The sequence below is a fragment of the Dasypus novemcinctus genome, chromosome 1, assembly GCF_030445035.2.
Source record: "Dasypus novemcinctus isolate mDasNov1 chromosome 1, mDasNov1.1.hap2, whole genome shotgun sequence".
NCBI classification, from domain to species: domain Eukaryota; kingdom Metazoa; phylum Chordata; class Mammalia; order Cingulata; family Dasypodidae; genus Dasypus; species Dasypus novemcinctus.
The window spans coordinates 89,555,218-89,578,952 of record NC_080673.1 but is presented as its reverse complement, the minus strand read 5'-3'; the positions used below and the strand labels follow the sequence as shown (position 1 = coordinate 89,578,952).

At 35.6% G+C, this 23,735-nt stretch overlaps 1 protein-coding gene across 1 annotated transcript in view; it reads left to right on the top strand.

Annotated features, from left to right (window-relative positions):
- The window catches only part of ENPEP (glutamyl aminopeptidase), a 117,912-nt gene that overhangs the window by 34,007 nt on the left and 60,170 nt on the right, over window positions 1-23,735 (top strand). The window contains exons 4-10 of the mRNA XM_058294092.2: window positions 4,182-4,302; window positions 8,238-8,392; window positions 8,840-8,953; window positions 11,690-11,824; window positions 14,315-14,380; window positions 18,850-18,915; window positions 19,019-19,167. Of these exons, the coding sequence (XP_058150075.1) occupies window positions 4,182-4,302; window positions 8,238-8,392; window positions 8,840-8,953; window positions 11,690-11,824; window positions 14,315-14,380; window positions 18,850-18,915; window positions 19,019-19,167 (806 nt within the window). The remainder of the gene's footprint in view (window positions 1-4,181; window positions 4,303-8,237; window positions 8,393-8,839; window positions 8,954-11,689; window positions 11,825-14,314; window positions 14,381-18,849; window positions 18,916-19,018; window positions 19,168-23,735) is intronic.

Below are 23,735 nucleotides of genomic sequence, written 5' to 3'. Positions count from 1 at the left end.
TTATAAATGTGAATAAGAGATTGTGAAACCTGGACCAGTAAAAAGATTGACGTAAAGTGATTATCAATGATGCAACCCTTTCTATTCTATGATTAATAGTAGTACCAAATCCACAGGGTTTACATGGAGAGTAAAAGAGATATTGCTTGGAAGGTACTTATCACATTACCTCACAAATTATAGTAATTACATTGCTGAACTTTTTACTTGGTTTTGGTTTCAGAGGCACAAAAACTTACTTTATGTAAATCTAGACATAAATCCTAGAGTCCAGGGAGTACAAGGCTTTATTGTGTTGTTCTGCAGGAGGTAGATCTATCTAGTGGATCAAGTCATTGTTGTTAAGAAATTCTAGCAAAGGGACACTTAAGGGAGAGACAACAACCTACCAGGAGTCAGTTCTCATGGATTCAAACCCTGGAGACACTTGAACGAAGGGGATAATATTGAGAATTCTAAAAGCCTTTTATTTTTATAGTAGGTTCCAAAATGACAAAGGAAAATAAAGCAGATGTATCAGACCTCACAAAATAGAAACTAGCCAAATACAGTTTTTGAAAGGCCCGTTATTTTCCAACTGATGCTTGCTCAATAGAGTCAGTGCTTTGAGACATGACTGACAGTGTCCAACACTGGCTGGGGTGGCAAGGTCATTTAATTTGCTTAGAGAAATTCCTGTCCTTAAAAAGTAAACATATAAATAAAGGTTCTTGAAGCCTTACAAACTTCATATTTATATATAATTTTATATGGAGAGTTATAAAGTTTATGTATAAACTTTATAGTTAACCTTATTGGGAATCCTTGAATAATAAAGATATATATGACTCTTTTAGAAGCTAAAGAGCAAGAAAAAAATTATATGTGTATCTCCCTCCTCGTTCCATGTTATTCCATATGAATAGACATGCACTAAAAAAAGGAAAGTTACATCTTAATAAAGCAAGCACATAAACTGGAAAGATAGCAATAATTTAAATATGTTGCCAATTTAAGGATAGTTCACTGAAGTTTGTTGTGAATAGAAGCATTGAAGCTTAGCAAATGATGGAGGAGCGTTAAGCACCTCTGCCAAAACCTAGAGAAAGGAGGGGAAGATGCAGACAGAGCATATGTTGAAGATGAGGTCAGAGAACAGGAAAAACTGAGCAGAGGATGAGAGAAAGCATCTGCAGAAGGGAGGATGTTTTTTAAATCACCAAGTCTAAACATCGCAGATGTTCTTCTGTTAAATGGATGCCACATAACAATTCTGGAACTTCAAATGACAGACAGTGATGGCATGTTGATGGAGTCTTTAACATTAAAAATATGCTTATGATCTATGGCAAATAAGACATTCATAGATATGAGTTGGTTGATTATGTTACAGAATGAATGGGCTGTATCTATTCATTCTCTGATTGCTAAGCTCAGTCGATTGAAGCGGTGGTTTTCAAAATAAGGGTCAAGGTAACAGGTGATTTGTGGACTTACCAAAGTGCACAGATAGAATGTATTCCTATGGCATTGAGTTTTGCAGAGACAAGAGGAAGGGACTGCTTTTATTTAAGAATATTGCTTTCCTGCTCCTGCCACCAATAGAAATAGGAGGAAGAAACAACAGATTGTATGGTCATAGAGGCTCACTGCTTAAACAAAGTTAATCTGCTGTCATCGGAAATGAAGAAATATTGGTAGAAAGAGCACATGGAGTCTTTCTCCTCCTCATTGCTTCATGATGGTGGGAAACATTCCTGTTATCTGTTTTTCCTCTTTCTCAACTCGACTCTTTCCACTCCTCAAATGCTACAGCCCTATAGTACGGAGGGTGTAGACAACAGTGGAATGAGTCCAAAGGAGCTGCCCTTTCTGAAGTTTTTTATGGTAGAGGGGGAAAAAAATCTGAAGGAGTTTGACACACTACTTCATCAAAAAATTTTTCTAAGAACCTCAGTTTGCAATATAGTAATCCTGGATGAACCTGATGGCTGTGGCTTCATATGGGACAATTACCCTTACTTTGTTCAGTGGCCACCAACTAAATGCTTCGTTTCACTAAATTCTCTAGAAAATATATGTTGTTGATTACAAAGACAAAGAGGGCAGTAAAAAATAATGTGTTACCACTTCTTGCAAGAAAATGAAACAAAACAAAATACCTCAAAGAATGCTGCTGTGGTGATAATTGAGTGATTTGTGTTGCCTTTGGAGTTGAAGACGAACACATCTCTACCTAAGCAATTAAGGCAAATCAACTACCCAGTGGATGTAAGAACAGTGACACTGCTGGAATTTAAGGGGTGCTTTTTTTAGAACTCATCCTTTAAATTACTGGTTCTTTCCACTGTCCTTCACTTCTAAGAACAGATGGCTCAAGATGTGTGCCTAAACAAACGCCAAAATTAGCAGTGCATTTGGAATAATAAAGGAAGCAAATGCACATCATTTTTCTTTCTTTTTTATCTTTCTTATCTTGGCTCACCTGGTCTGATTAAGTGGAGGACCGTGTTCTTAAAAGATGACTGCATCTTCTATTTTACTTGAGGATTTTGAATTATGTCAGTGATGGTTAATTTCATTTGTCAACTTGACTAAGCTATGTTGTCCAGTTGTTTGTCCAAACAAACTCTGGCCTAATTGTTGTGTTACTATGAGGATTATTTCATGGATTAAAATCATCAGTAAATTGGAAAGCAGATGCAGCTCAAGCTATTGGGCTTCCATCTCCCATATGGGAGGACCCAGGTTGGATCCCGGGGCCTCCTGGTGAAGGCGAGCCTTGCCCCATGCAGGGAGCAATGCAGCTAGATGATGACGCGACAAAAGAGAGTCACAGGAGAGAGTCAAGGCAAGATGCAACAGAAACCAGGAACTGAGATGACACAAGCGACAGGGAACCTCTCTCCCGCATCAGAGATCCCCAGAATCGAATTCTAGAGAAGAAAATGAGAAGAGAAGACAAAAAGAAACAGACACAGAAGATCACACAGCAAATGGACACAGAGAGCAAAGAGTGGAGGGGGTGGAGGAAGGGGATGAAGAAATAAATCTTTTTAAAAAAATGATCAATAAGTTGACTGCATCTGTGGCTGATTACATCTGCAATAATCAACAAAGAAGATTGCCATCAGCAATGAGAAAAGGATCTTCCAATCAGCTGAAAGCATTAAATGGGGAAATTGATTATTTCAGCAGTCAGAAAGACTCTCCAACTTTATTTCAGTCAGCCAGCTTCTCCTGGGGAATTCATCAAAATCCTCCATTTCCAACTTGCAGCCTACCCAATGGAATTTGGACTTGTCAATTGCTACAGTGGAGAACAGCCAATTCTTATAATAAATGCATACATATATATTCTGTCAGTTCTATTTCTCTGAAGAACCCTAATACAAGGTCTTGGGTTTAGTGATATATTTTATTTGAATTTCTCATAAACTTTTAGCAGAAGCAAAATATCCAAAGACTCTTTTCCTTTTCCACTTATTCACAAGCGCCTACACATCTATGGTATACTTGTACCTAAATCCTAGAGTTCAGGGACCCCATCTCCTTGTCCAACGCTATGTTTAGGAAGAGTCTTGATAATTTTTTATAAAGTCATAAATGCTTAGAATTGGGAGAAAAAGTTGTGTGTATGGTTTTATTTTAAAAAACAATGTCGTTGGGGCACAAAATAATCTTAGTGACTTAGAGAATAGATGTAACTTACCAACATGCTTCCTTCCCAAGAAATTTTGGATCATTATATTTTAGGCTCTGGCAGTAGAGTAATTTAAAATACCAAAGGAATAATTTGGGTAGCAATGCTAGAATAGCACTAACTATTTGTAATTAAGGACTCTTCAGTTAAGAAAAATCATATGACCTCATTCCCTCAAAGACAAATTGCACAGAGATAAATATAGGTAGATATTAAGAGAATAAGCTTTCTAAATAGAACAGAAATAATAACGTTTTAAAAATGTCCAGGACCCTTTGCCATAAATGCCTCAGTGAGTTATAAAATATCCTTTCACACGAGTCTTAGAGATGCAAAGTGATTTGTCCAAGACCACACAGTTAGTATTAGACAAAACTGGGATTCCAATGAGGTTTAGCTGCCTCCAAAGCCCACCCACTTACCACAGTACCATATGTTATAGCTTTCTGTATCCTAGCAAAGAATACATTTCACTGAATTTTTGTGTTTTGTTTAATAGCTCACTGTTTATGTCCAGCCAGAGCAAAAGCACACAGCTGAGTATGCTGCAAACATAACTAAGAGTGTGTTTGATTATTTTGAAGAATACTTTGATATGAAGTATGCTCTTCCAAAATTAGGTAAGAATCATTTTTTATTTTTAAAATTGCCTTTGTTTTCACATGTTATCTCACTTTCTATAATTATATCATTAGTGAATGGTTATCCAAGAGTCTATTTAATCAATGCCTACAGCACAATTCCTAGATGCTGAAAGATCCAGTTAGTTGTTTCTGGATGCCTTCAAGAATAAAGTCTATACTCTGGTCTTGTCTAATAAATATATAGTCTTTCATTTCCAAATAAAGATTAAAGTAAACCTTGATAATGATGAAGCCAGAAATAATAGATCAGTTGATTTTAAAATCAGTATCCTTTTCAATAGATTATATTGACTCCCTACTGTCAATGATTTGAAAAATAATAGGGATAAATGGTGTTGTAAGAGCCCTGTGTCCTTCCGGTCTTTCCAGTGTTGAACAAGACTAAATCTAAATTCTCTAGCAGTTCAAATGAAACAATAGTGCTCCTCTCAAAATTTTTTTTTAAATAAGGGGATGGAAAGGGGCATATTTCCTTTTTTTTTTTTAAGATTTATTTATTTATTTCTCTCCCCTCCCCCCCCCTGAGTTGTCTGTTCTCTGTGTCTATTTGCTGCATCTTCTTTGTCTACTTCTTTTGTTGTCAGCGGCAAGGGAATCTGTTTTCTTTTTGTTGCATCATATTGTTGTGTCAGTTCTCCATGTGTGCGATGCCATTCCTGAGCAGGCTGAACTTTCTTTCGCGCTAGGTGGCTCTCCTTACGGGGTGCGCTCCTTGCACGAGGGGACACCCCTGCGTGGCAGGGCACTCCTTGCGTGCATCAGCACTGCACATAGGCCAGCTCCACACGGGCCAAGGAGGCCCCGGGTTTGAACCGCAGACCTCCCATGTGGTAGACGGACGCCCTAACCACTGGGCCAAGTCCATTTCCCATGTTTCCTTTTTAAATAAAAATAAAGCTCTAATCAAACAGCTATGAATATGATAATTATATCCATATCACGAATGCTTTATTAATAAGCTTGAGTGGTGATTAGCAAAGACTTTACATGTAGCACTCCTATAGATGTGTGAAAGGATGAAATGAAGTCAGCAAGAAAACCAAGCAACCAACAATTGACTTCTCTCTTCTTTTTTCTGTCCCTATTTTAATAAATTACCTACACAAAGCAAATGGAATATCAGATTCTTTACATGGGAACAGCTGTGATTGTGAGCAAGTTTGTAGATACTTCATTTTTCTCTTCAATGGCAACAGCTCCAGTTTTTAAAAAAATCTTTTTTCTTTATTAAAAATGTGTCTCAGCCTTTCATTTTTAAATAAAATTTTATTGAAGTATATCATTCATACATGAACATATATAAACAATAAATACATAGTAAATTCATTGTTGTGAAACATTTGTTACAAACTTTGAAAGAGCATCATCAAAATATTACTACTAACTGTAGCCCATATCATACATTTGGTGTATTTTTCCCCAACCCACCCAATCATTAATCCCTTATTTTAGTATTATACACTTATTATAGTTCATGAGAGAATATTTTCATATTTGTTCTGTTAACCATAGTCCATCTCCCACCACTGGATTCCTATGCTATGAGTTCTATACTTTGTACAGTCCATTCAATGTTTATACTCAGTAGCGCTCATTTTCATCATACAGTTGTGCTGTCATCACCTCAGTCAATTGAAGAACATTTCCTTTACTCCAAAAGGAAAACTCTGCCTCTCTTGTTGTCTCTTAGAATTGAAATAATATCTACTAGCCATTACTGTAAAATATTACAATATTGTTAACTACTGTCCTTAAATTGCATTAGTTGTAAATTTCCTGTGTATCACCACATTCTTAGCACTTTGTAAAAGAAGAGCACTCTTATATTTATACTATTAATCACAATCTTCATCCACCACTGAAATCACTATATTATATATTCCCTAGTTTACTCTCATTTCCTCTCAATTGACATTTACTTCCACATTCTATCCCCTTCAGCCACAATCACATTTATAGATCAGCAGTGTTATATTCATTATAATGTGTTACTCTCAGCTCTGTTCATTTCCACACTTTTACAGGTAACCTTATTAATAATGCTACAAACATTAAGCATCAGTTTCCATTCTGAACCCACCTTCTATTTCCTAGGAACCTTATTCTAGAGTTTACCTATGTGAGTTTACTCATCATATTTAATTCATATTAGTAAGATCATACAATATTTGTCCTTTTGTGTCTGGCTTATTTCACCCAACATAATGTACTCAAGGTTCATCCATGTTGCCATATGCATCCCCATTTCATTTCTTACAGCTAAATAGCATTCTGTTGTATGTATATACCATATTTTGTTTATCCATTCATCAGTTAATGGACACTTGGGCTGGTTCCTTATTTTAGCAATTGGCAGCAATTCCACTTTTCGGTCCCTTATTAACTATTAGAGAAGGAGACAGAGGAGCCAGTTTTCACCAAAATCAGAATAATGCTAAATAAAGTATTAAGCACAAGAACCTAAACACTTCTTCCCTTTTATCTCACTTGTACCACTCAGGATAGGTATGAAAATGCCAAATATTTAGTTATTTTTTCTGTTACTTTTATCCCTTATCTTCCTTCTCCCTCCTCTCTACCTCCTTCTTCAAAATCTTTGTTAATGACTTTCAACCCTTTTGGAGTTAATTCTAGCATACACTTGCCTTAGAAATATTTTTTAATGCTCAAAATAAAATAGAAATGCACTGGAGTTCATTAATTATAATGGCAATACTTACTAGAGAGATGAGGTTACAAAAATTTCTTTCTGTTCAAGGATTGTGTGCAAATATACACTCTGTAACAATATTTTATGTGAAATATTGGAACTTGGAAGAACAGTTTTCCATCATTTAAGTGTAATTCTTGTGACATAATAATCAAATCTAAGAATGAAGATAACAAGAAAAGGAAACTATTGCTCTGGTCCTGACCTCTAATTGAGATGTAGCCATTTTTATCCCTTTATAAAAACTTTAAGAATATTTATGTTCACCCAAAAGAAAAGACTTTTTCTTATGTTAGATGAAAATTCTAATTATTTTCATTTAGTGCCTCATTTAAATCCTGTGTAGTAATAAAGCTATTATATTTTGATTAGAGTTAACTGTGGAAGCTGCATTTTCTCCACTAATCCAGCTGAATATTTTCTGTTTGGGGATTTAATATAGATTTGATCAACACTGCCTCCTCCTGTCAGATATTACGACTAAGATCATGGACTCGAGCAAATATAATATAAGGAGTAGAAAGCTCTCACAGGATCCTAAGTTCAGGAAGGGACTTTAGAGAGAATATAGTCAATTCCTATTTCTCCACTTACTTAATACATGTAAGTGCTATAATATGGTGTATTATTAGTATTATATTAGTAAGGAATCAGGTTGACCTAAAATTGTGTAGAAATAAGAAAAAAAAAAGGTTTTAATTCTCTAATATTTTGTATCCTTGGATAGAAATTTATTTCTGTACACTTAGAAGCTTTGCACTTTTAAGTCCTCATTTGAGAACTTCGTTCTCTTATTCCACACCTCTTTATCCCCCCAAATAGACACTCTGTGTTACCTAAGTCAAACTGTGAGAAAAAAAAAAAAACAGTGTTTATAAAAATGAAGTACAGAGACGAACAAAAGGCATAAAATTGCAGAGGCCTTTAACAGAGCATTGCCATTAGTTTCCTTCATTAAAACAAATAAAAGACATTGATATCTGGAAGCGACAGGAAAAACTCTATGGACATTTTGAGTGTAATAGGGCTGAAAAATTTAGTAGATTACTAGACTTTTCAACTGGATTACTGTTTTGTACTCTAAGAAATTATTTTTAGCCTTTAAAAAAAAACCAATCATCTAAAGAACTTAATTTGGTAAGAAATGTTATGAACAAATGGAAAGACTATAATTCTCACTGGACTCTTCCTTTTTCCAAAGATAAAATCGCTATTCCAGATTTTGGCACTGGTGCTATGGAGAACTGGGGCCTCATCACTTACAGAGAAACTAATCTGCTTTATGACCCTATGGAATCAGCCTCGTCAAACCAACAGAGAGTGGCCAGTGTTGTTGCCCACGAACTTGTGCATCAGGTATAGGATCTTAGGCATGAAATCAGTTTGTTTTAAAAAGTAGCTTAAGACCACAGGAATAATTCAAATTAATAAATAATAACAGCAAAAAGAAAATAGCCAACTCAGGAAAGCCTTCAAGGAAGACTTTCTTAGTACTGAAAAACATTTTACCAGAAATTTAAAACACAATTGTTTTGCCTTTAGTCAATACATAGGTGACCTTCCTTTAACTTTGTATATTCCCAGTAACTCCCAAATAGAGATGATAAACTAAGGAGAATTTAAGGCCATTTAAAAGTCAATGGGGAAAAAAATCAAGGGAAATAAAGCATGAAATAAATATCAACTGCTTCTGTGTCACAGTGACAAAACTTATGTAGGCACATGTATTAAAGTGTTCTAGGCGTTTCTCCTTATGACAAGCATGAGAATTTATAACTGTCTTTTTGTTACCTATCATTTCAGTGGTTTGGAAATGTTGTGACCATGGACTGGTGGGAAGACTTGTGGCTAAATGAAGGGTTTGCTTCCTTCTTCGAGTTCCTGGGAGTACACCATGCAGAAAGAGACTGGCAAATGGTGAGCCCTGAGCACAGAGCCTGGGATGCCCTAACCCACACACTTCCAAAGCTCTGTTTCCCTCAGGCAAAGTTTGGAGTCTTTGGACTGTGTGGGGAGCCCTCAGTCAGCAGGCCAAGTGCTGTGACAACTTGGGAATTCCATTGGGAACTTGGGGTGGAGCTAGCTGGTTTCTCCTGAATTGTAGCTTGTGCTGAGTCCTTACTCGGGCCTAGAAGGCAACTAACCATCACAGTCTCTGGGATACCGCTCCTGAAGTCCCTCAAAAACATGTGTCAAGGCAGGGAAAAAAACAACTAGCTTAGAAAATGCCGCCATTGGATCAAGAAAGGATCTGTTCCACTAATCCTTCGAAAAATTACTAAGTTTTGTTTTGTAAACCATTCAGCCTTAGCGGGTTGTTGAAATACTGTGGTGAAGAGAGGAGGGCAGAAGCTTAAGTGAAACCCAGGTTCAAATCACGGGTGCACCATTTCTTAATGTGTAAAAGGAAATATGACTTTGAGCAAGTTATATAACCTCTCTGAGTCAGTTTTCTTTGATAAAATGAGACCCTTGTTTTCTATCTTGTGTGCATAAAAGCTCCAGAATGTGCATATATGATTACTATTATCATATATTTGTGTCAGTGAGGGTCCTGAAATAGAAGTTCTCAAGCATCTATCAACCTTATACATTTTTTACCCCCAGAAAAGCTAGGCTTGTTTGTCATTTATATTTAGACCGTCCAAGTATTCTTATCTGTTTGTATATAAGAATGTTTAAATGTGTAGATGTGTGAAAATAGGAAATTAAAAGCAGTTGTGTACTATGTAGACTACTGCCCTCTACTGGACAATAAAAAGACAATATTAAATGCTAGAACTCCGTGCAGTTTCCATAAACTAGTTTTAAAAATGAAAAAGCTGTTGTGCAAGAGTTGCATTAAAAAAAACTATTTTGATCTATAACAGGGTTTTTCAACCTTGACACTATTGATATTTTAAGCCAGATGATTCTTTTTTGGGGAGACTGTCCTGAGCATTGTAGGATATTTAGCAGCACCCCTGACTTCTACTCACTACATGCCAGTAACACCCCAACCCCAATGGGATAATCAGGAGTGTCTCCGCATAGTGCCAACTGTACCCTGAGGACAAAACTTTTCCCCTTTGAGAACCACAGATGACATTGAAAATTACTGGTTTCATAGTATATTGAAACTAACTTTATAAGTGAAAAATTATTTGGCCCTTTATTTCCTATCAAAATAACCTAATGGTGTTCTTATATCAAAATGTTTTGCTTAGCAATTAAGAAATTATAATATTCTAATATTGCCTAATATACCAACTTCAGCATTTCAAAATCATTGACTAATTTCCAGAGCAATTTTGTATGCGGTTCTTAAGTGAAACTTTAATCATATGGCCCAACATATTCATTCATTCATTCATTCATGTATTCAGCAACCACTGCAGAGGATCCAAAATGAATAAAGCATGAAAAAGAAAAACAAGTAAGAATGCCTTTAAGTAGTTCCCAATTTAGGGTCTAGCTGGAGGAGGAATCAGATAAATCAAGATATTCTGTAAGATGCCTTGATAAATACCACAATAGTATAACCTTATTTCACAGCTGAAAAATCTGAGACCCAGTTGGATAATGTAATTTTCCCAATATCATACAGATAATTAATATTAGTAAAACCAAGATTAGAGCCAAATTTCCTGACACTAGATCAGAATTCTTTCTATTTACCTAAACCTTTTAATATGAAATCTAATTCAGTGTTATCTTGATTTGCAGTCATCACTTAACAATAGTACTTTGCTCATTATAAATGGAAACCACAAAATTGGAAGTATTAAAGTAATATATCATGCTCCTTTTTAAGAAATAGTTTTAATTAAGTAGGACCCAAAAGCTTTTGATTTTCTTCTTCTTTTTTTTTTTTTGATAGTGAATTAAAAGCTCTAGCTTTCAGAATCTAACTGTTTAAAAATAGGAATAATAATAGCAGCTAATGTATTGGTTTTTCACTATGTGCCAGGTACTATAAAGAATATTTTACATTATATTGAATTCTCTGCACACCTCCAAAAAGTAGGTGCCATCATTACCCATATTTAGCAGGTGAGGAAACTTGCTTGAATTTACACACCTAGAAAATAGGAAAACTGAAGTTTGAACCTAGGAAGCCTGACAACATTAGACCTTTCAATCAACCATTCTCTTATACTGAGAAAACCTAGGACTGGAAAGAGAGGATAAATATTAGAACTCAAACTTAATGATTTCTTCCATTAATTATGAATATGCCAAATTTCAGTGATGAGGTAGTATATAAAAAAAGATTGAACATTAATTATAAACTTGACAGTTCAATATGCTGCCTCATTTAATTCTCAGAACAACTTTGTAAGGTGATATCAGCATTCCCATTGCACATATATACAGCAACGGAACTTGAAACGGTTGACATGTATCCAAAAGTCACTCAGAAACAGGCAGAAACCAAATTCAAAAATGCTTGTGTCTTCTAGACCTGTCATACGGGAAGAAGTTGAAGGAATTATAAATAGAAAAAGGGAATGGTATCAGTAAGTATAGATGAAGCCTTAGTTTGGGAACCTGATATTTTAAATGATTTGAAATAGTGGTTATATTTCCCCAATTTTTATTATATAGCTATTTTAAAATATGAACCACTATTAAGGAAATGCTATATTTCTTTGATTCATTTTGTCATTTCAGCGTGACCAGATGTTAGTTGAAGATGTTTTACCTGTACAAGAGGATGATTCTTTGATGTCTTCACACCCAATTATTGTCAATGTGACAACCCCTGCAGAAATAACATCTGTTTTTGATGGAATATCCTATAGCAAGGTGGGGGAAATATGACATTGTTTTGAACTTCTTCCTGTTCTGTAGAACTGATCAAAGGCAGTCATTGCCACAGGATTTTAAAATCCCATTTTTAAAAGAATTTCTCTCTTCATTTTTGTTTATAACTGCTTTCATTCTGATAATTGACCATTAGCCTTTAGGCAGAAATTTTAGAATTATTTGATTTGATTTTTTTAAAAGACAGTAAACTTTCTTTTCCTGCCATGTGGTCAATTAGAAACATCATATATGTGGACACCTTTTCTAGCCGAATCATTTAGTGCTCTTAGGAACCTCTTAAAGCCAACTCAGTTGAAAGGATTTACTTTTATCCATTTTTTGAGGTAAGATTTAAAGATGTCTGTGTTAGCATGTTGTAAATAGGCACTTTCATCCATTAAAATTTTGTGAAAAGTTGAGAGAATTTGTAGTGACTCTCTCCATTTCCTACAGTTGCTATAACACATACAAGGTGGCTTTAAACAAGAGAAATTTATTTTCTCCCAGTTCTCGAGGCTAAATATCAAAAATCCAGGTGTCAGACAGGCCATGCTTCCTCTAAAACATGTAGCAGAGATTCCTCCCTTGGCCTCTTTAGCTTCTGGCATTCCCTGGCAATCCTTGACATCCCCGGGTTCACAGCCGCAGCACTTTAATCTCTGCCTCTTGGTCACATGGCATTCCCTCTTCCTGCCTGTCTGTGTCTCTCTTCCTGTTCTTATAAGGGCATCAGCCTATTGAATTAAACTCCAATATGACCTCATATTAACTTGACTAATTCCATCTGCATTAACTTTTTCCCAAAATAAGGTCACTTTCTGATGTACTGGCAGTTAGACTTCATCAGATCATTTTGGGGACATGATTCAACCCATAACATTGACGCTCTTCTACAACATTTCCTGTAGCCACTCCTCCAATCAGAGTCCATATTTGCTAATATTTTACAATATGTCAGCCATTTCCCACCTCACCTTCTCAGGGTTAACTTACTACCATGAGTTGCTCAACATTTACTGCAAATGAATACACGTTGTCCTGACTGATAATTAAAATTCAAATTAAAAATATTTTATTATAACTATTAAAATGAGGGAAGCAGCTGTGGCTCAATCAGTTGGGCTCCCGTCTACCCTATGGGAGGACCTGGGTTCATGTCCCGGGTCCTCCTTGTGAAAGCAGGCTCTCCCGCAAGCACCGTAGAGTGCCACCTGGCCTGCAAACGCCACAGAGAGCTGACTCAGCAAGGTGATGCAACAAAAAGGGAGACAAAGCAAAAAAACAACACAACAACACAGAAGAGTGCGCAGCAAATGGATAGAGAGAGTAGACAACAAGCAAGCCGCAAGGGGGGAGAGAAATAAATAAAAAGGAAATACAGACACAGAACAACACACAGTGAATGGACACAGCAGACAGCAAGCAGAAAGCCACAAGGGGGGGGAGGAGTTAGAAGAAGAAAAAAATGACAGTAGGCAAAATTGACTTGAGTGAAAAGCTTTCTAAATAACAGTATTTGAAATTTGTAGAGTCACTTTTTTTTTTGCACTTTTCAGGCTTCTTTTACTCATTTTCCTTTCACACTGTCAATTATTCTTTTTCATCTTCTTGTTAAAATGAAACTTTCTAAGTCTACTTAGAGCATATTCTTATAACCCGCATGGGAGAAGTTTGTATTTGTTGAATTACTTTCTTCCTGAGTCCTAGATACTTCACGGATTTAAGATATTAGGTCATAAATAAATCAATGTTACCAAGTTTTTAGTCTTCTACTAAGCACAAAAGTAATTTAAAATCCTTAATAAATTGCAGTAAAAATTACTAACGTAAGTGGGAAGGCAAAGTTTTACTGGTCAGTTACCTGAAAATTGACTTAAAAGTTTATAAATACTGTATCTTAGGACTACAAACAATGAGATAAACCACTTTTGAAGAGAAAAAAATTTGTGCCTAAATTATGTATCTCTTTATAATAAACTATTTGACCAGATGATTCCTCAACTATCTACTTCCTCTACTAAATATAACCTTTCAACTATGAAAATATATTTAAAGAGTAGCCAAAATTTTATCTTGGAACTACATTATTTCCTCTTTCATCAGAGAATGTGATTTTTCTGACTTTCCATTTCTAAGAGTTTCTCTTTCCTTAGGAAAGCCCCATCTGCTGGTTCTTTTGGTGAAGTGCAATTATTATTTGAACCCTAAGTCATCAAAAATGATGGCCATTTTAATCATTTCTCTTTACCTTTTAGTTATTTTAGATGTCCGGATACAGGGGCATGGCCTTTAGAAGTATAGGTACAGGGATGTACCGAGAGGTATTTTTCTCCTAACATCATAGAGCTACAACCATGTAATTTAGCAGACTTATCCTGAAGAAATAATCTCACAAATTCTACAACGAAATACTGATGACAATAGTGATCATTGATATTTGTACCTTACATATCCTTTTTTAGTTTAATTCTTTAGTTTTTTCCACCTTAGGGTGCTTCCATTCTGCGAATGCTTGAAGATTGGATAACACCAGAGAAATTTCAAAAAGGATGCCAGGTATGATACTACTTACAGTGCTATTTAAAATGCACTACACTGATATGTGGCTGATGAATGTTAAGATATGTGATTAACTAGGGACAATTCCCTTTCTGTTTTTGCTTTCCTTTCTTAGAGATATAAAAACAAAAAATAAAAAAAAAGATTATTTCATATCCAATTAAACATCTACATTGCATCTGTAATTGTCATTTAGTAGAAGTCTCATAGAGAAGTTTAAACCAGTGGTTTAGTTATTTCTGTTACCCTTTACCTGATATAAAAATATAAATCTATATAGAAAGCTTTTCCCTTATTGATATGGAAAATGTTTACTCTAAATATTCCTGTTATGATGTGGTCAATGAATAAAGAGGGTTTTCTTTCTTTCAGAAATAGTAAAGACAAAAACTTTCTAAAGCATTTCACACATCCCACTTAAAGTTATTCCGTCCAGCGGGTATTCTGGTTTTGTTTCCGTTGCTATAGCAGACTCTAAGCCAACTCTCAGGCTCCTACATTTTCCAAGTCAATAGTGTCTATCCTTATAACTGTGCTGCCTGCAGGTTGGCTTCATTCTGGTCTAGAAATGAAGTTGCCTTCCTACTCTTTTGTTTCCACCTACATCACACCTACTGTGATATCCCAGGTAGTTAGGTAGAGCAGTGCTGATGGCGTCCAATCTGTAGAGATGGTTACAGCCGTGCTCTGTTTGTTTCCCCCATACTTCTTTTGGACATGATTCCCCCAGGCAATGTCTGCCCACCATTCCTGCAGCTCTCATGGGCACCAATTTGGTGATGCCAACTGTTCTTTACTGGGCTCTTATGTGGCATTTATCCCCTCTATAGCACCAGAGCCCCAAATGGAAACGACCCCCTTCTACCCCATACCGAGTTTCCTAAGGTGACTATAAAATAGGAAATAAGATTGGGATTTAGGAGATGGTTAGGGAACATTAGTAAATGTTATTCCCTTGTCCATTAATAAAATATTCTGTGCAGACATAAAGTATGAAAGGGGAAGCCATGTGCATGTGCATAGGTGTACATGAAAATATCTTGTAGTGTTTCCATTAGCTTCAAACTCAAAATCGGATTTATCTTCCTTCATTGTGAGTAGCTTCAGTGAGGTCTTCTACAGCTTTGTTTAGTTCCAGTGCCCAGAGAGTGGTCGACTTATATTAGATGATCCAAAAAGTGCTTGATGAATGGATGAATGACCAAAGAGCCTATAATAAATAATATGAAATATAGAAATAAAGGAAGTTTCTTTTAAAAAATTAAGTTAAAATGTCTATTTTCATAATTTTTGTTCTAAATTAAATTATAATTGATAAATAATGCATTCTTGGTATCTTTAAGCTGACTTCAAGCTAAATGATCTTGGATTTTAACTTGTTTAGACAAATAACAAAGATTCTTTAAAAAGTGAAGAGCTATTCCAATAATTCAATATTATTCTCACATTTTCTTTAGCCCAGGCATAATTAGTAAAAATTCAGACAGTTTGAAAAATATTTCTCAAGTTCAAACTGTCTTCCTCCAGTCTAACTGTGACCACAGATGATGCTGGAAACTGAACTAGGATGACCTGAACAGATACTAAGTATTCAAACCATTATAGTGCTATGAAATGTATTTACAAAAAAACAACAACCACTTTTCCTTCAATTTTCAAACACTGCCTATTATCTGCAAATAGTTCATGATCAATATAGGCCACTCTCATTAGGTTCTCACACCAACTGGAACATTCCTTCACTTAATTCAGACTTTCTAACAGTACCACTCTTTGAGTTTTTATCATAAAACTATCATTGCTGCCCCCAAATCCTACAGTCTGTGAATTTTGACTTCTAATTCTTTCATTTGCAAATACCAACTTTCTGCCCAACGTGGCCTTCTGTTAGTTAATCTGGTATGGCACTAAATCTGGGGATGACCCATTGTCTGTTCTCTTTCATGTTCATCACCTTCCCCCAAATCCAACTTCAGATAGCAAAGTAAGTACAGGACAAAAGGGAAGTAAGTGCAAACTCATCAACTCGAAAATCTCTTAAAGGCTTGGCTTGGATATTAAAAAGTATAATAAAGAATGAGGCAGGTGCTTGTACCTACAAGAAAAAAATCATTATGAAAGAGGAAACTGAGAAATAGATCCATTGTTTCTCTTTGTTCTACTATTGGTAACATCCCTGATAAGACAGAAATGGCTCAGCCAGAAAATGTCCTTTCCTTTTCTGATACTAGTAATAGAAACATTGTTCCTTTCTTTTTTGTGCTCACCAATACCAACCAATGAGAGCCCATAACCCTAGGTTATCTTGTGATTTTGACTGAAATGACTATATCAGGATTATTCAACGTTCTGAAGCAAATTCAGAATATTCAGCAGAATTCATTTAAACAAAATAAAAACCAGCACCATTTTATATACTGTTTACTTAAATCACCATTCAGCCTTTCATTAAGGGAAAGCAAAGTATTGCAATGAAAAAACACAATAACAATGATGGTGAAAACCACACACACTGGTCCATGATTCAGAACTCTTAAGTTCTAGATGTAGCTCTTCATGGTAATATTGGGCCAATCACTTCACCTTTTTAGGCATCCGTTTTTTTCACCACAAAAATGTAGGAAATGTATTAAATGATATTAAGGTCCCTTCCTGTTCCAAGATTGCAAGTTTGTAAGTTCAAGACATTGTGTGTATAGAAATAAATGCCTCTAAAAAAAGTTAAAGATGCATCGTTCAACAGGAATTATCTTTTTACAGGTAGTTTTGATTATAATTATTACTGTTCCATGTAGCCAATCATTTTATTAAGATAGAATGAATGATTCCTGTAAAAACTCTGGAAGAAATCCCTGGAATTGATGGAGAATTATTGCTTTTTCGTTCTTCTCCCTTCCTTTGCCTGCCCTCTGGTGGTAGCACTTAGAAGTGAGTTATCAAATGAGCAAATACAGAGGCAGCATTGCAAAATGGTTCCATCCTCTTCCAGGCTTCTTTGAGCAGTCCAGCTAATATTGTTTTTAATTTCTCTTAATCCTGGAAAGAAGAGGAATTTGAGTAGTCCTGCTAATATTGTTTTCAATTTCTCTAATCCTGGAAATAAGAGGAATTTAGAAGATAAATTGACTTAAGTACAGAGCCTACTTAAAATTATAGCAAATTTGCACATATGTAAATGCTATGTGCAAATTTAACCATTGATTATTTTCTTTGCGTCTGAGCACTTAAGGTGCTTAAATCCACATTTCAAACAGGATGATTCTAGAGTGTAACAGAGTATTACATCAGGAAATTTGGACTTTCCTAGATAAAAGTCCAGCAGCGGCCAGTTTTGAAGTTAAGAGACTGGGAATTTTCTCTGGGGATGTATCACACTCTATCTAAAAACTTGTATATAAAGAGAGTTTTTGTGGGCAGTATCACCAAAGATGGGTCTTCTATTTGAAAGGTTTGTATTTTTTAAATATTTGAAAAGTGAAAATTCTTCTTTAAAGAGAATAATTTACACCATGATTCACCACCACCATTGCCACTACTATCATTATTCAGAAGGTTGTTTATTCATCTTCTTAGAGGAGATGCAAACTACTGCCTATGGATCAAATCTGGCCCACCACCTGTTTTTTGTAAGGTCCACAAACTAAAATTGGTTTTTACTTTTTTTCAATGGTTGAAAATATTCAAAAGAAGAGTAATATTTTATGACACATGGCATTTATATGAAATTTAAATTTTAATGTCAGTGTATAATTTTGGGGTAGTGGGGGAAGACAGCAATGCTCATTCATGTATGTGTCCTTTATGGCTGTTTTCATGCTACACAGGCAGAGTTGAGTAGTTGTGACAGGGATTATATGGCCTACAAAGCCTAAAATGTTTATTATCTAGCGTTTTACAGAAAAAAAAAAAATTGCCAACTGCAAGCTTAGAGCCAAGCTCACCAAATTTGCCTTTGCATATCACCCCAGTCACTCGTGTGATGGGACCATCTTGTTTCTGAGAAGAGAAAACACCATCGTAAGTGAAGATAAAGAACACAGCCAGTAGTGAGCAGACTCATGCCACTAATGATGAAGGTCTGTCTTCATCGTTGATGGATCAAAATTATTAATGGACTTTCGATTGCTTGTGCAACACTTGGCTGCTCTTCAGTATCCTATATTGCCTGTCCCATAAGAATTAAATTCTTTTTTTCTCCTTTCAGTCTAATTCTATCAGTCTATATAAAAAGAACAAACATACCTCATTGATCAGAAAACAGATCCATTACAGCTTACAAATAAATTATTATTTGTGAGGTGTTTATGTAGTTTACAAAGCATTTTGCATGCAATATATAGTTAGATTTTCATTTTAAGTAGAGCTGTAATATTCTACATTAAAATGAAATATGAGTGAGGGTTCTGTTCATGTTGTGGAAGTATGAGAAAAGCAATTTAAAAATTCTTATTATCTTTTACATACAGATTTACTTGAAAAAATATGAATTCAAGAATGCCAAAACAGAAGACTTTTGGGAAGCACTGAAAGAGGTAAAAAAGCATATGACACCATATATTTCTTTGTCCGATTATTATATCCTTCTATTTCCACTTACTTATTAGTTAATTAATCTCCATGTTGTGCAAATTATAGGCAAGTAATTTACCAGTGAAGGACGTAATGGACACCTGGACCGTACAGATGGGCTATCCTGTGCTTAATGTAAAGAAGAGGGAGATCACACAGAAACGTTTTCTGTTGGACTCAAGAGCTAATGCTTCCCAGCCCACTTCAGATCTTGGGTAAGTCTTTATAAAGCATTTCAAGAGAAAAGCAGAAATTGTATGGGAAAAGTCATTTGCCTTAGTATAATTAATGGGTGAAAGTATAAGGCTGCTGTGCCTTTGTGCAAACAAAGGATTTAAACATAGCTGAGTGTTCTTCAGGTTCAAAATGGTGATCGGAACATATGTGCTGATGTCCTTCTCTTCCAAGATATCATTGAATAAAGAAAGAGAGTTACTAAAAGAATAAACCCATAAAAGTGAAAAAATTAAGGGAGGCTTCAAGTGCATCCTAAAATTCTGGAAGAAGAAGAAAAATACTGACAAGCAACAAACAAACTCAGGAAGTTGCATCCATATAATAGTAAGGGGCCTTGCTGTAGAGGCAATTGTCAATCTTTCCTAATCCTGAACAGGCTTTGGGCTCAGTGTCAGCAGAAAAAGTAGAGAACAAAAGTGAAAAATGAGGCAAAAAATAGACCAATTAATTTGAATTCTAGACAAAGGAAAATTGTGCCAACTAGACATCCCCCCTCCATTTTCTCTTCATCCATTTCCCACCTCTTCCTCTGCCCAGAGCTCCTAAAGGTCTGGCAATTAGCCAGGTAATAAGATAAAAATCCAGATGAATTTTTATCTAAAAAAAATGTCTAAAGAAATTGAATAAAAGAGAATAGCAGCACTAAGGATATTCATATGTTTGGAACCCAATCATTCCTCATTATTGCATTTACTGACTGGGGTGGGGTGGGGGACTGGAGCCTACCAACGTGCTCTCATACATGTACAGAGATCCCAGTCAGACTTCCCATTCAGCAGAGAAAAATACCCTCCTTTCTCAACTGGATTACATACCAACTGCCAAGAATTATCAACTGAGCCCTTCTTGCTTAAATATGAATGAACAGTCAAGGATCACAAGAAACTTGAAAACATTTAGGTGCATACAAGACAAAATCACATGTGAAGAAACAAACAAAAAAAAAACTGACTCTAAAATAAACATAAATGAGAAAACAAAAAAGAAATTTATGTAATCTCTTCAGTGATCAGAGAAGTTATTATATACATTAAACAAGAGCAAAATGTCTTGGAAAAAGACAAACTGGGGGGAAAAAAGAGCTCTGAAAGTTTAAATATTTGGTTGCCAAAAAATTAGACAAATTATTTTAAAATATGGGAAATTCTTTAAAAATATTCTACAAAAATACATAGAGCTGGAAAATATGAATGAGAAGACCAATACAGAAAGTCAAGCACTGATATTAAGTCTCTGAAAAAGAAAACACAGTAGCCTTAAGGACGGAGAATACCACAGAAATAACAGAATAAAGGACACAAAGCTTCTGTTTAAAAGACTCCACTGAGTACACAGTTAAAAAGAACAAAAACAAAAACCAAAAACATACTTAGATACATCCTAATGAAATTTTAGAAAATAAGGATACAGGAGTTAGCCTGGCCTTAGACTCCTTCACAGCAACCCTGGGTGCAAAAAGAAAATGGAGAATGCATCCAAAATGATGAAGAAAAAAATATTCTCAACCTAGAATTTTATACCCAGTTAAGTAAACAATGTGTGAAAGCACAGTGGAGATGTTTTCAGATACGCAGCCTCAGAACATGATTTCTACATAGCACTTGTCTGAAAGTTACTTAATCCTACTCCAGATGGGATTGAAAAGAGAGGGGTAGGAGAGAGTGAGAGAATTTAAAGGAAAAAAAGAGGGCGACATGGGACATAGGACTGGAACCAGTGCATCCAGGAGCAGGCTGATGGCTATCCTGTGGATTAGCACTGCCACCAGTACCTGTGGAGCAGAATGACTCAGGGATAAGGTAGGTGATCTCCAGGAAAAAGAGGAATTCTATCCAGTAGTTACTGTAGTTGGGAGAATGGCAAAACTTGAGGATTTAATTAAGGCCTCCCATTTGGGTCAACAATAAAAAAGAAAATCAAAAAGAAAAAAACATTTTTTAATGTGATCCAAAAATATGAAGCAGGTATGCCATTGACAAAATGTAAGAAAAAGGAAACTGTTTGATGCTAATATTACGGAAAATTTTATTTGAATGACTCAAGTGTTGTTTACATGTTCAGGAGAAATCAGACCATAGAGAAGGAACTTTTACACCAAAACACTTCTTGACCAGCATTAAGTATATTGTATGATTTCTTAAATGTCATTTATTGGCCTTTAACTTTTATAATTAATCAATAAATAACATGGAAAATGTAATGGTGACAGAGGAGATTGTAATAGGGGAAAAAAAGCTGACAGAGAAAGGAGATAGAAGAAGAGAAAAGGTGGACGGAAGTGGAAGGTACTAATTCAGTGTGTGCTGGAGCCAACTCTCTTCCCAACTTCATGTCAGCAACATCATGTTGGTAGCTTGAAATTTGTTAGGACAGGAGCATTACATGGAAATTGGCAAACACTATTGGTTTTCCCCCTGAGACTCAGTTGTTCTGCATTTACTAGCACTCTTCTGGATATCCTCATTTTACAGTTAGGAGAGTAGTGATACTGAAATATGTGAAAAAGAAATGGCAGTATGAGTATATTTTTTGAAGGTACGATTATAATCTATAGAAAATCTAATCATTTTATTTTACTAAGATTTAATTTTTAAGGGAAGAATGCAGGAGAAAATAGAATAAGTGAGTAAACAAAAGCACTGGAAAGGGGGTGACTTGGAGAGTGGAACTGGCCTTCGGGAAGGGTGGAAGAAAAGATGGTGGCTTTTCAACACCAGCCTTTCTGGTTTTGAATAATGGTGGATTTATTTACAGATTTCACAAATTCAATTCTCCTGAATATGTAAACAGCATTTACAAACTGAATCAAATTCTCTTGCATATATAATTTATAAGAAACTTCTATATTGAATCAAATTTTTCTGAATAACACAAGTTAAAGGTTTATTTGATTCAATTTATCATTTCAAAATACAAACATCTACATACCTAAAGAATCAGATTTATAAATCTGTTTTTAAAAATCTTCCCATATATTTTTATGAGTCCAACAAACTTAAACTAATAAATTCGGTAAATCAAAATTTGGGGTATTTTCAGCATGTTAAAGATCAAATGTTTATATTTCCAAAATCAGATTTTTCTAGACATTTACGCATAGCCACTGAATTAAAGTTTTTTAAAGTATTTCCATCAAAATTACAAATCCAATATGTCATTTTGTCTGATTCACCAGATTTTTAAAAATATTTTAAATATTGTAAAATCTGACAAAGCCTATACAGCCTAGTCAATGATGTCAAAATTCATCACACCAGTATAAATACAACTTGTACAAAAGTGTTAATACTGTATTCCTTTCTTTATAACTAAATAGTTATTTTTGTATGCAGTTATGGGTTGTTAGGGTTGTTGACTGCTTTTAACTGAAGGTAACAAAATCAGAATCCCCCGACCTCCAGTGTCTGAAGCAGGATGTCGCATCTGGGTGCTACCATCTGGGGATTTCAGCCCAGCTCCAGGCTACTCAGCCAAGCTCCCTCACAGAATGGATCCTGTCCAAATAGGAGAAACATAGTGCATTATCTGGACATTGTTCCCATCTCTCCCATGCCTAATTTTTATTGTCCCTTCTTTCAACTTCTTTTAGCACTGGGTTTTGGTAGAGAAAATTTTGTACCTGGCCACAACCCACTTGGCCTCTAATCTCTACTGCCTGATTTAACTGAAGATTACCCTTCTCCTACCTTATCTCTTTCCCAAAGGTCTCAGTGACTTAATTTTAGAGTTAAGTCATCATTGGATCAATTATTCAGTAGCAGTGAGGATGATATGAGAAGGAAGAATTATAGGGTGCTAAGAAGGTATTACAGAAGGGTACCTGAATTCATTGGTGGGGCAGGAGGTGGATTGGTGTGGGAAAGATCATGGAAGATTTTTCTAAGGAAGTGATATTTAAACTGAGCCAATGGGGGTGGGGAGAAGCACACAAGAATATTCAAAACAGAAGCTACATGAAGGCCCTGAGATGAAAAGGCACATTGTATTTGTAATAATATGTAATAGTTATTGAGAATTTTTTATGTGACTGGCACTATTTTAAACTCTTTAAATGTATGTTACCATGACAGAAGAGGAAACTGAAGCAAAACAGAAAATTGCTCAGGGTCACACAGAGAATAAATGACAAAGCCTTGATTTAAACCCAGTCCAAGAAAGTGAAAGAATGCCAAGGTGGTGAGACAGCAAAGAGTGCCTGGGAAAAGTGGTAGGAGATAAAGTTGGTGAGGAAGGCAGGGACCAGGTCATGTAGACCATGTTAAAGACTTTAGACAATAATATGCAAATTAGAGGAATTTTTAAGAAAATAATTAGCACGATCTTGTTTCCATTTTCAACATTCTCTTCTGGCTGCACTATGGAGAATGGATCAACCAACCCAGGAGTGGGACCAAGGAGACCAGTTATGTCTATATTGCAGGGACCCTAGTGAGAGATGAATGAAGTGATGGGGTTGGAGTAGGAGAGTGGCGCAGGGTGGAAGGGTGTGGCAATGTTCCAATTCCAATTTGGTTAGCTAAAATTTCTAATTATGGAATAATCAACA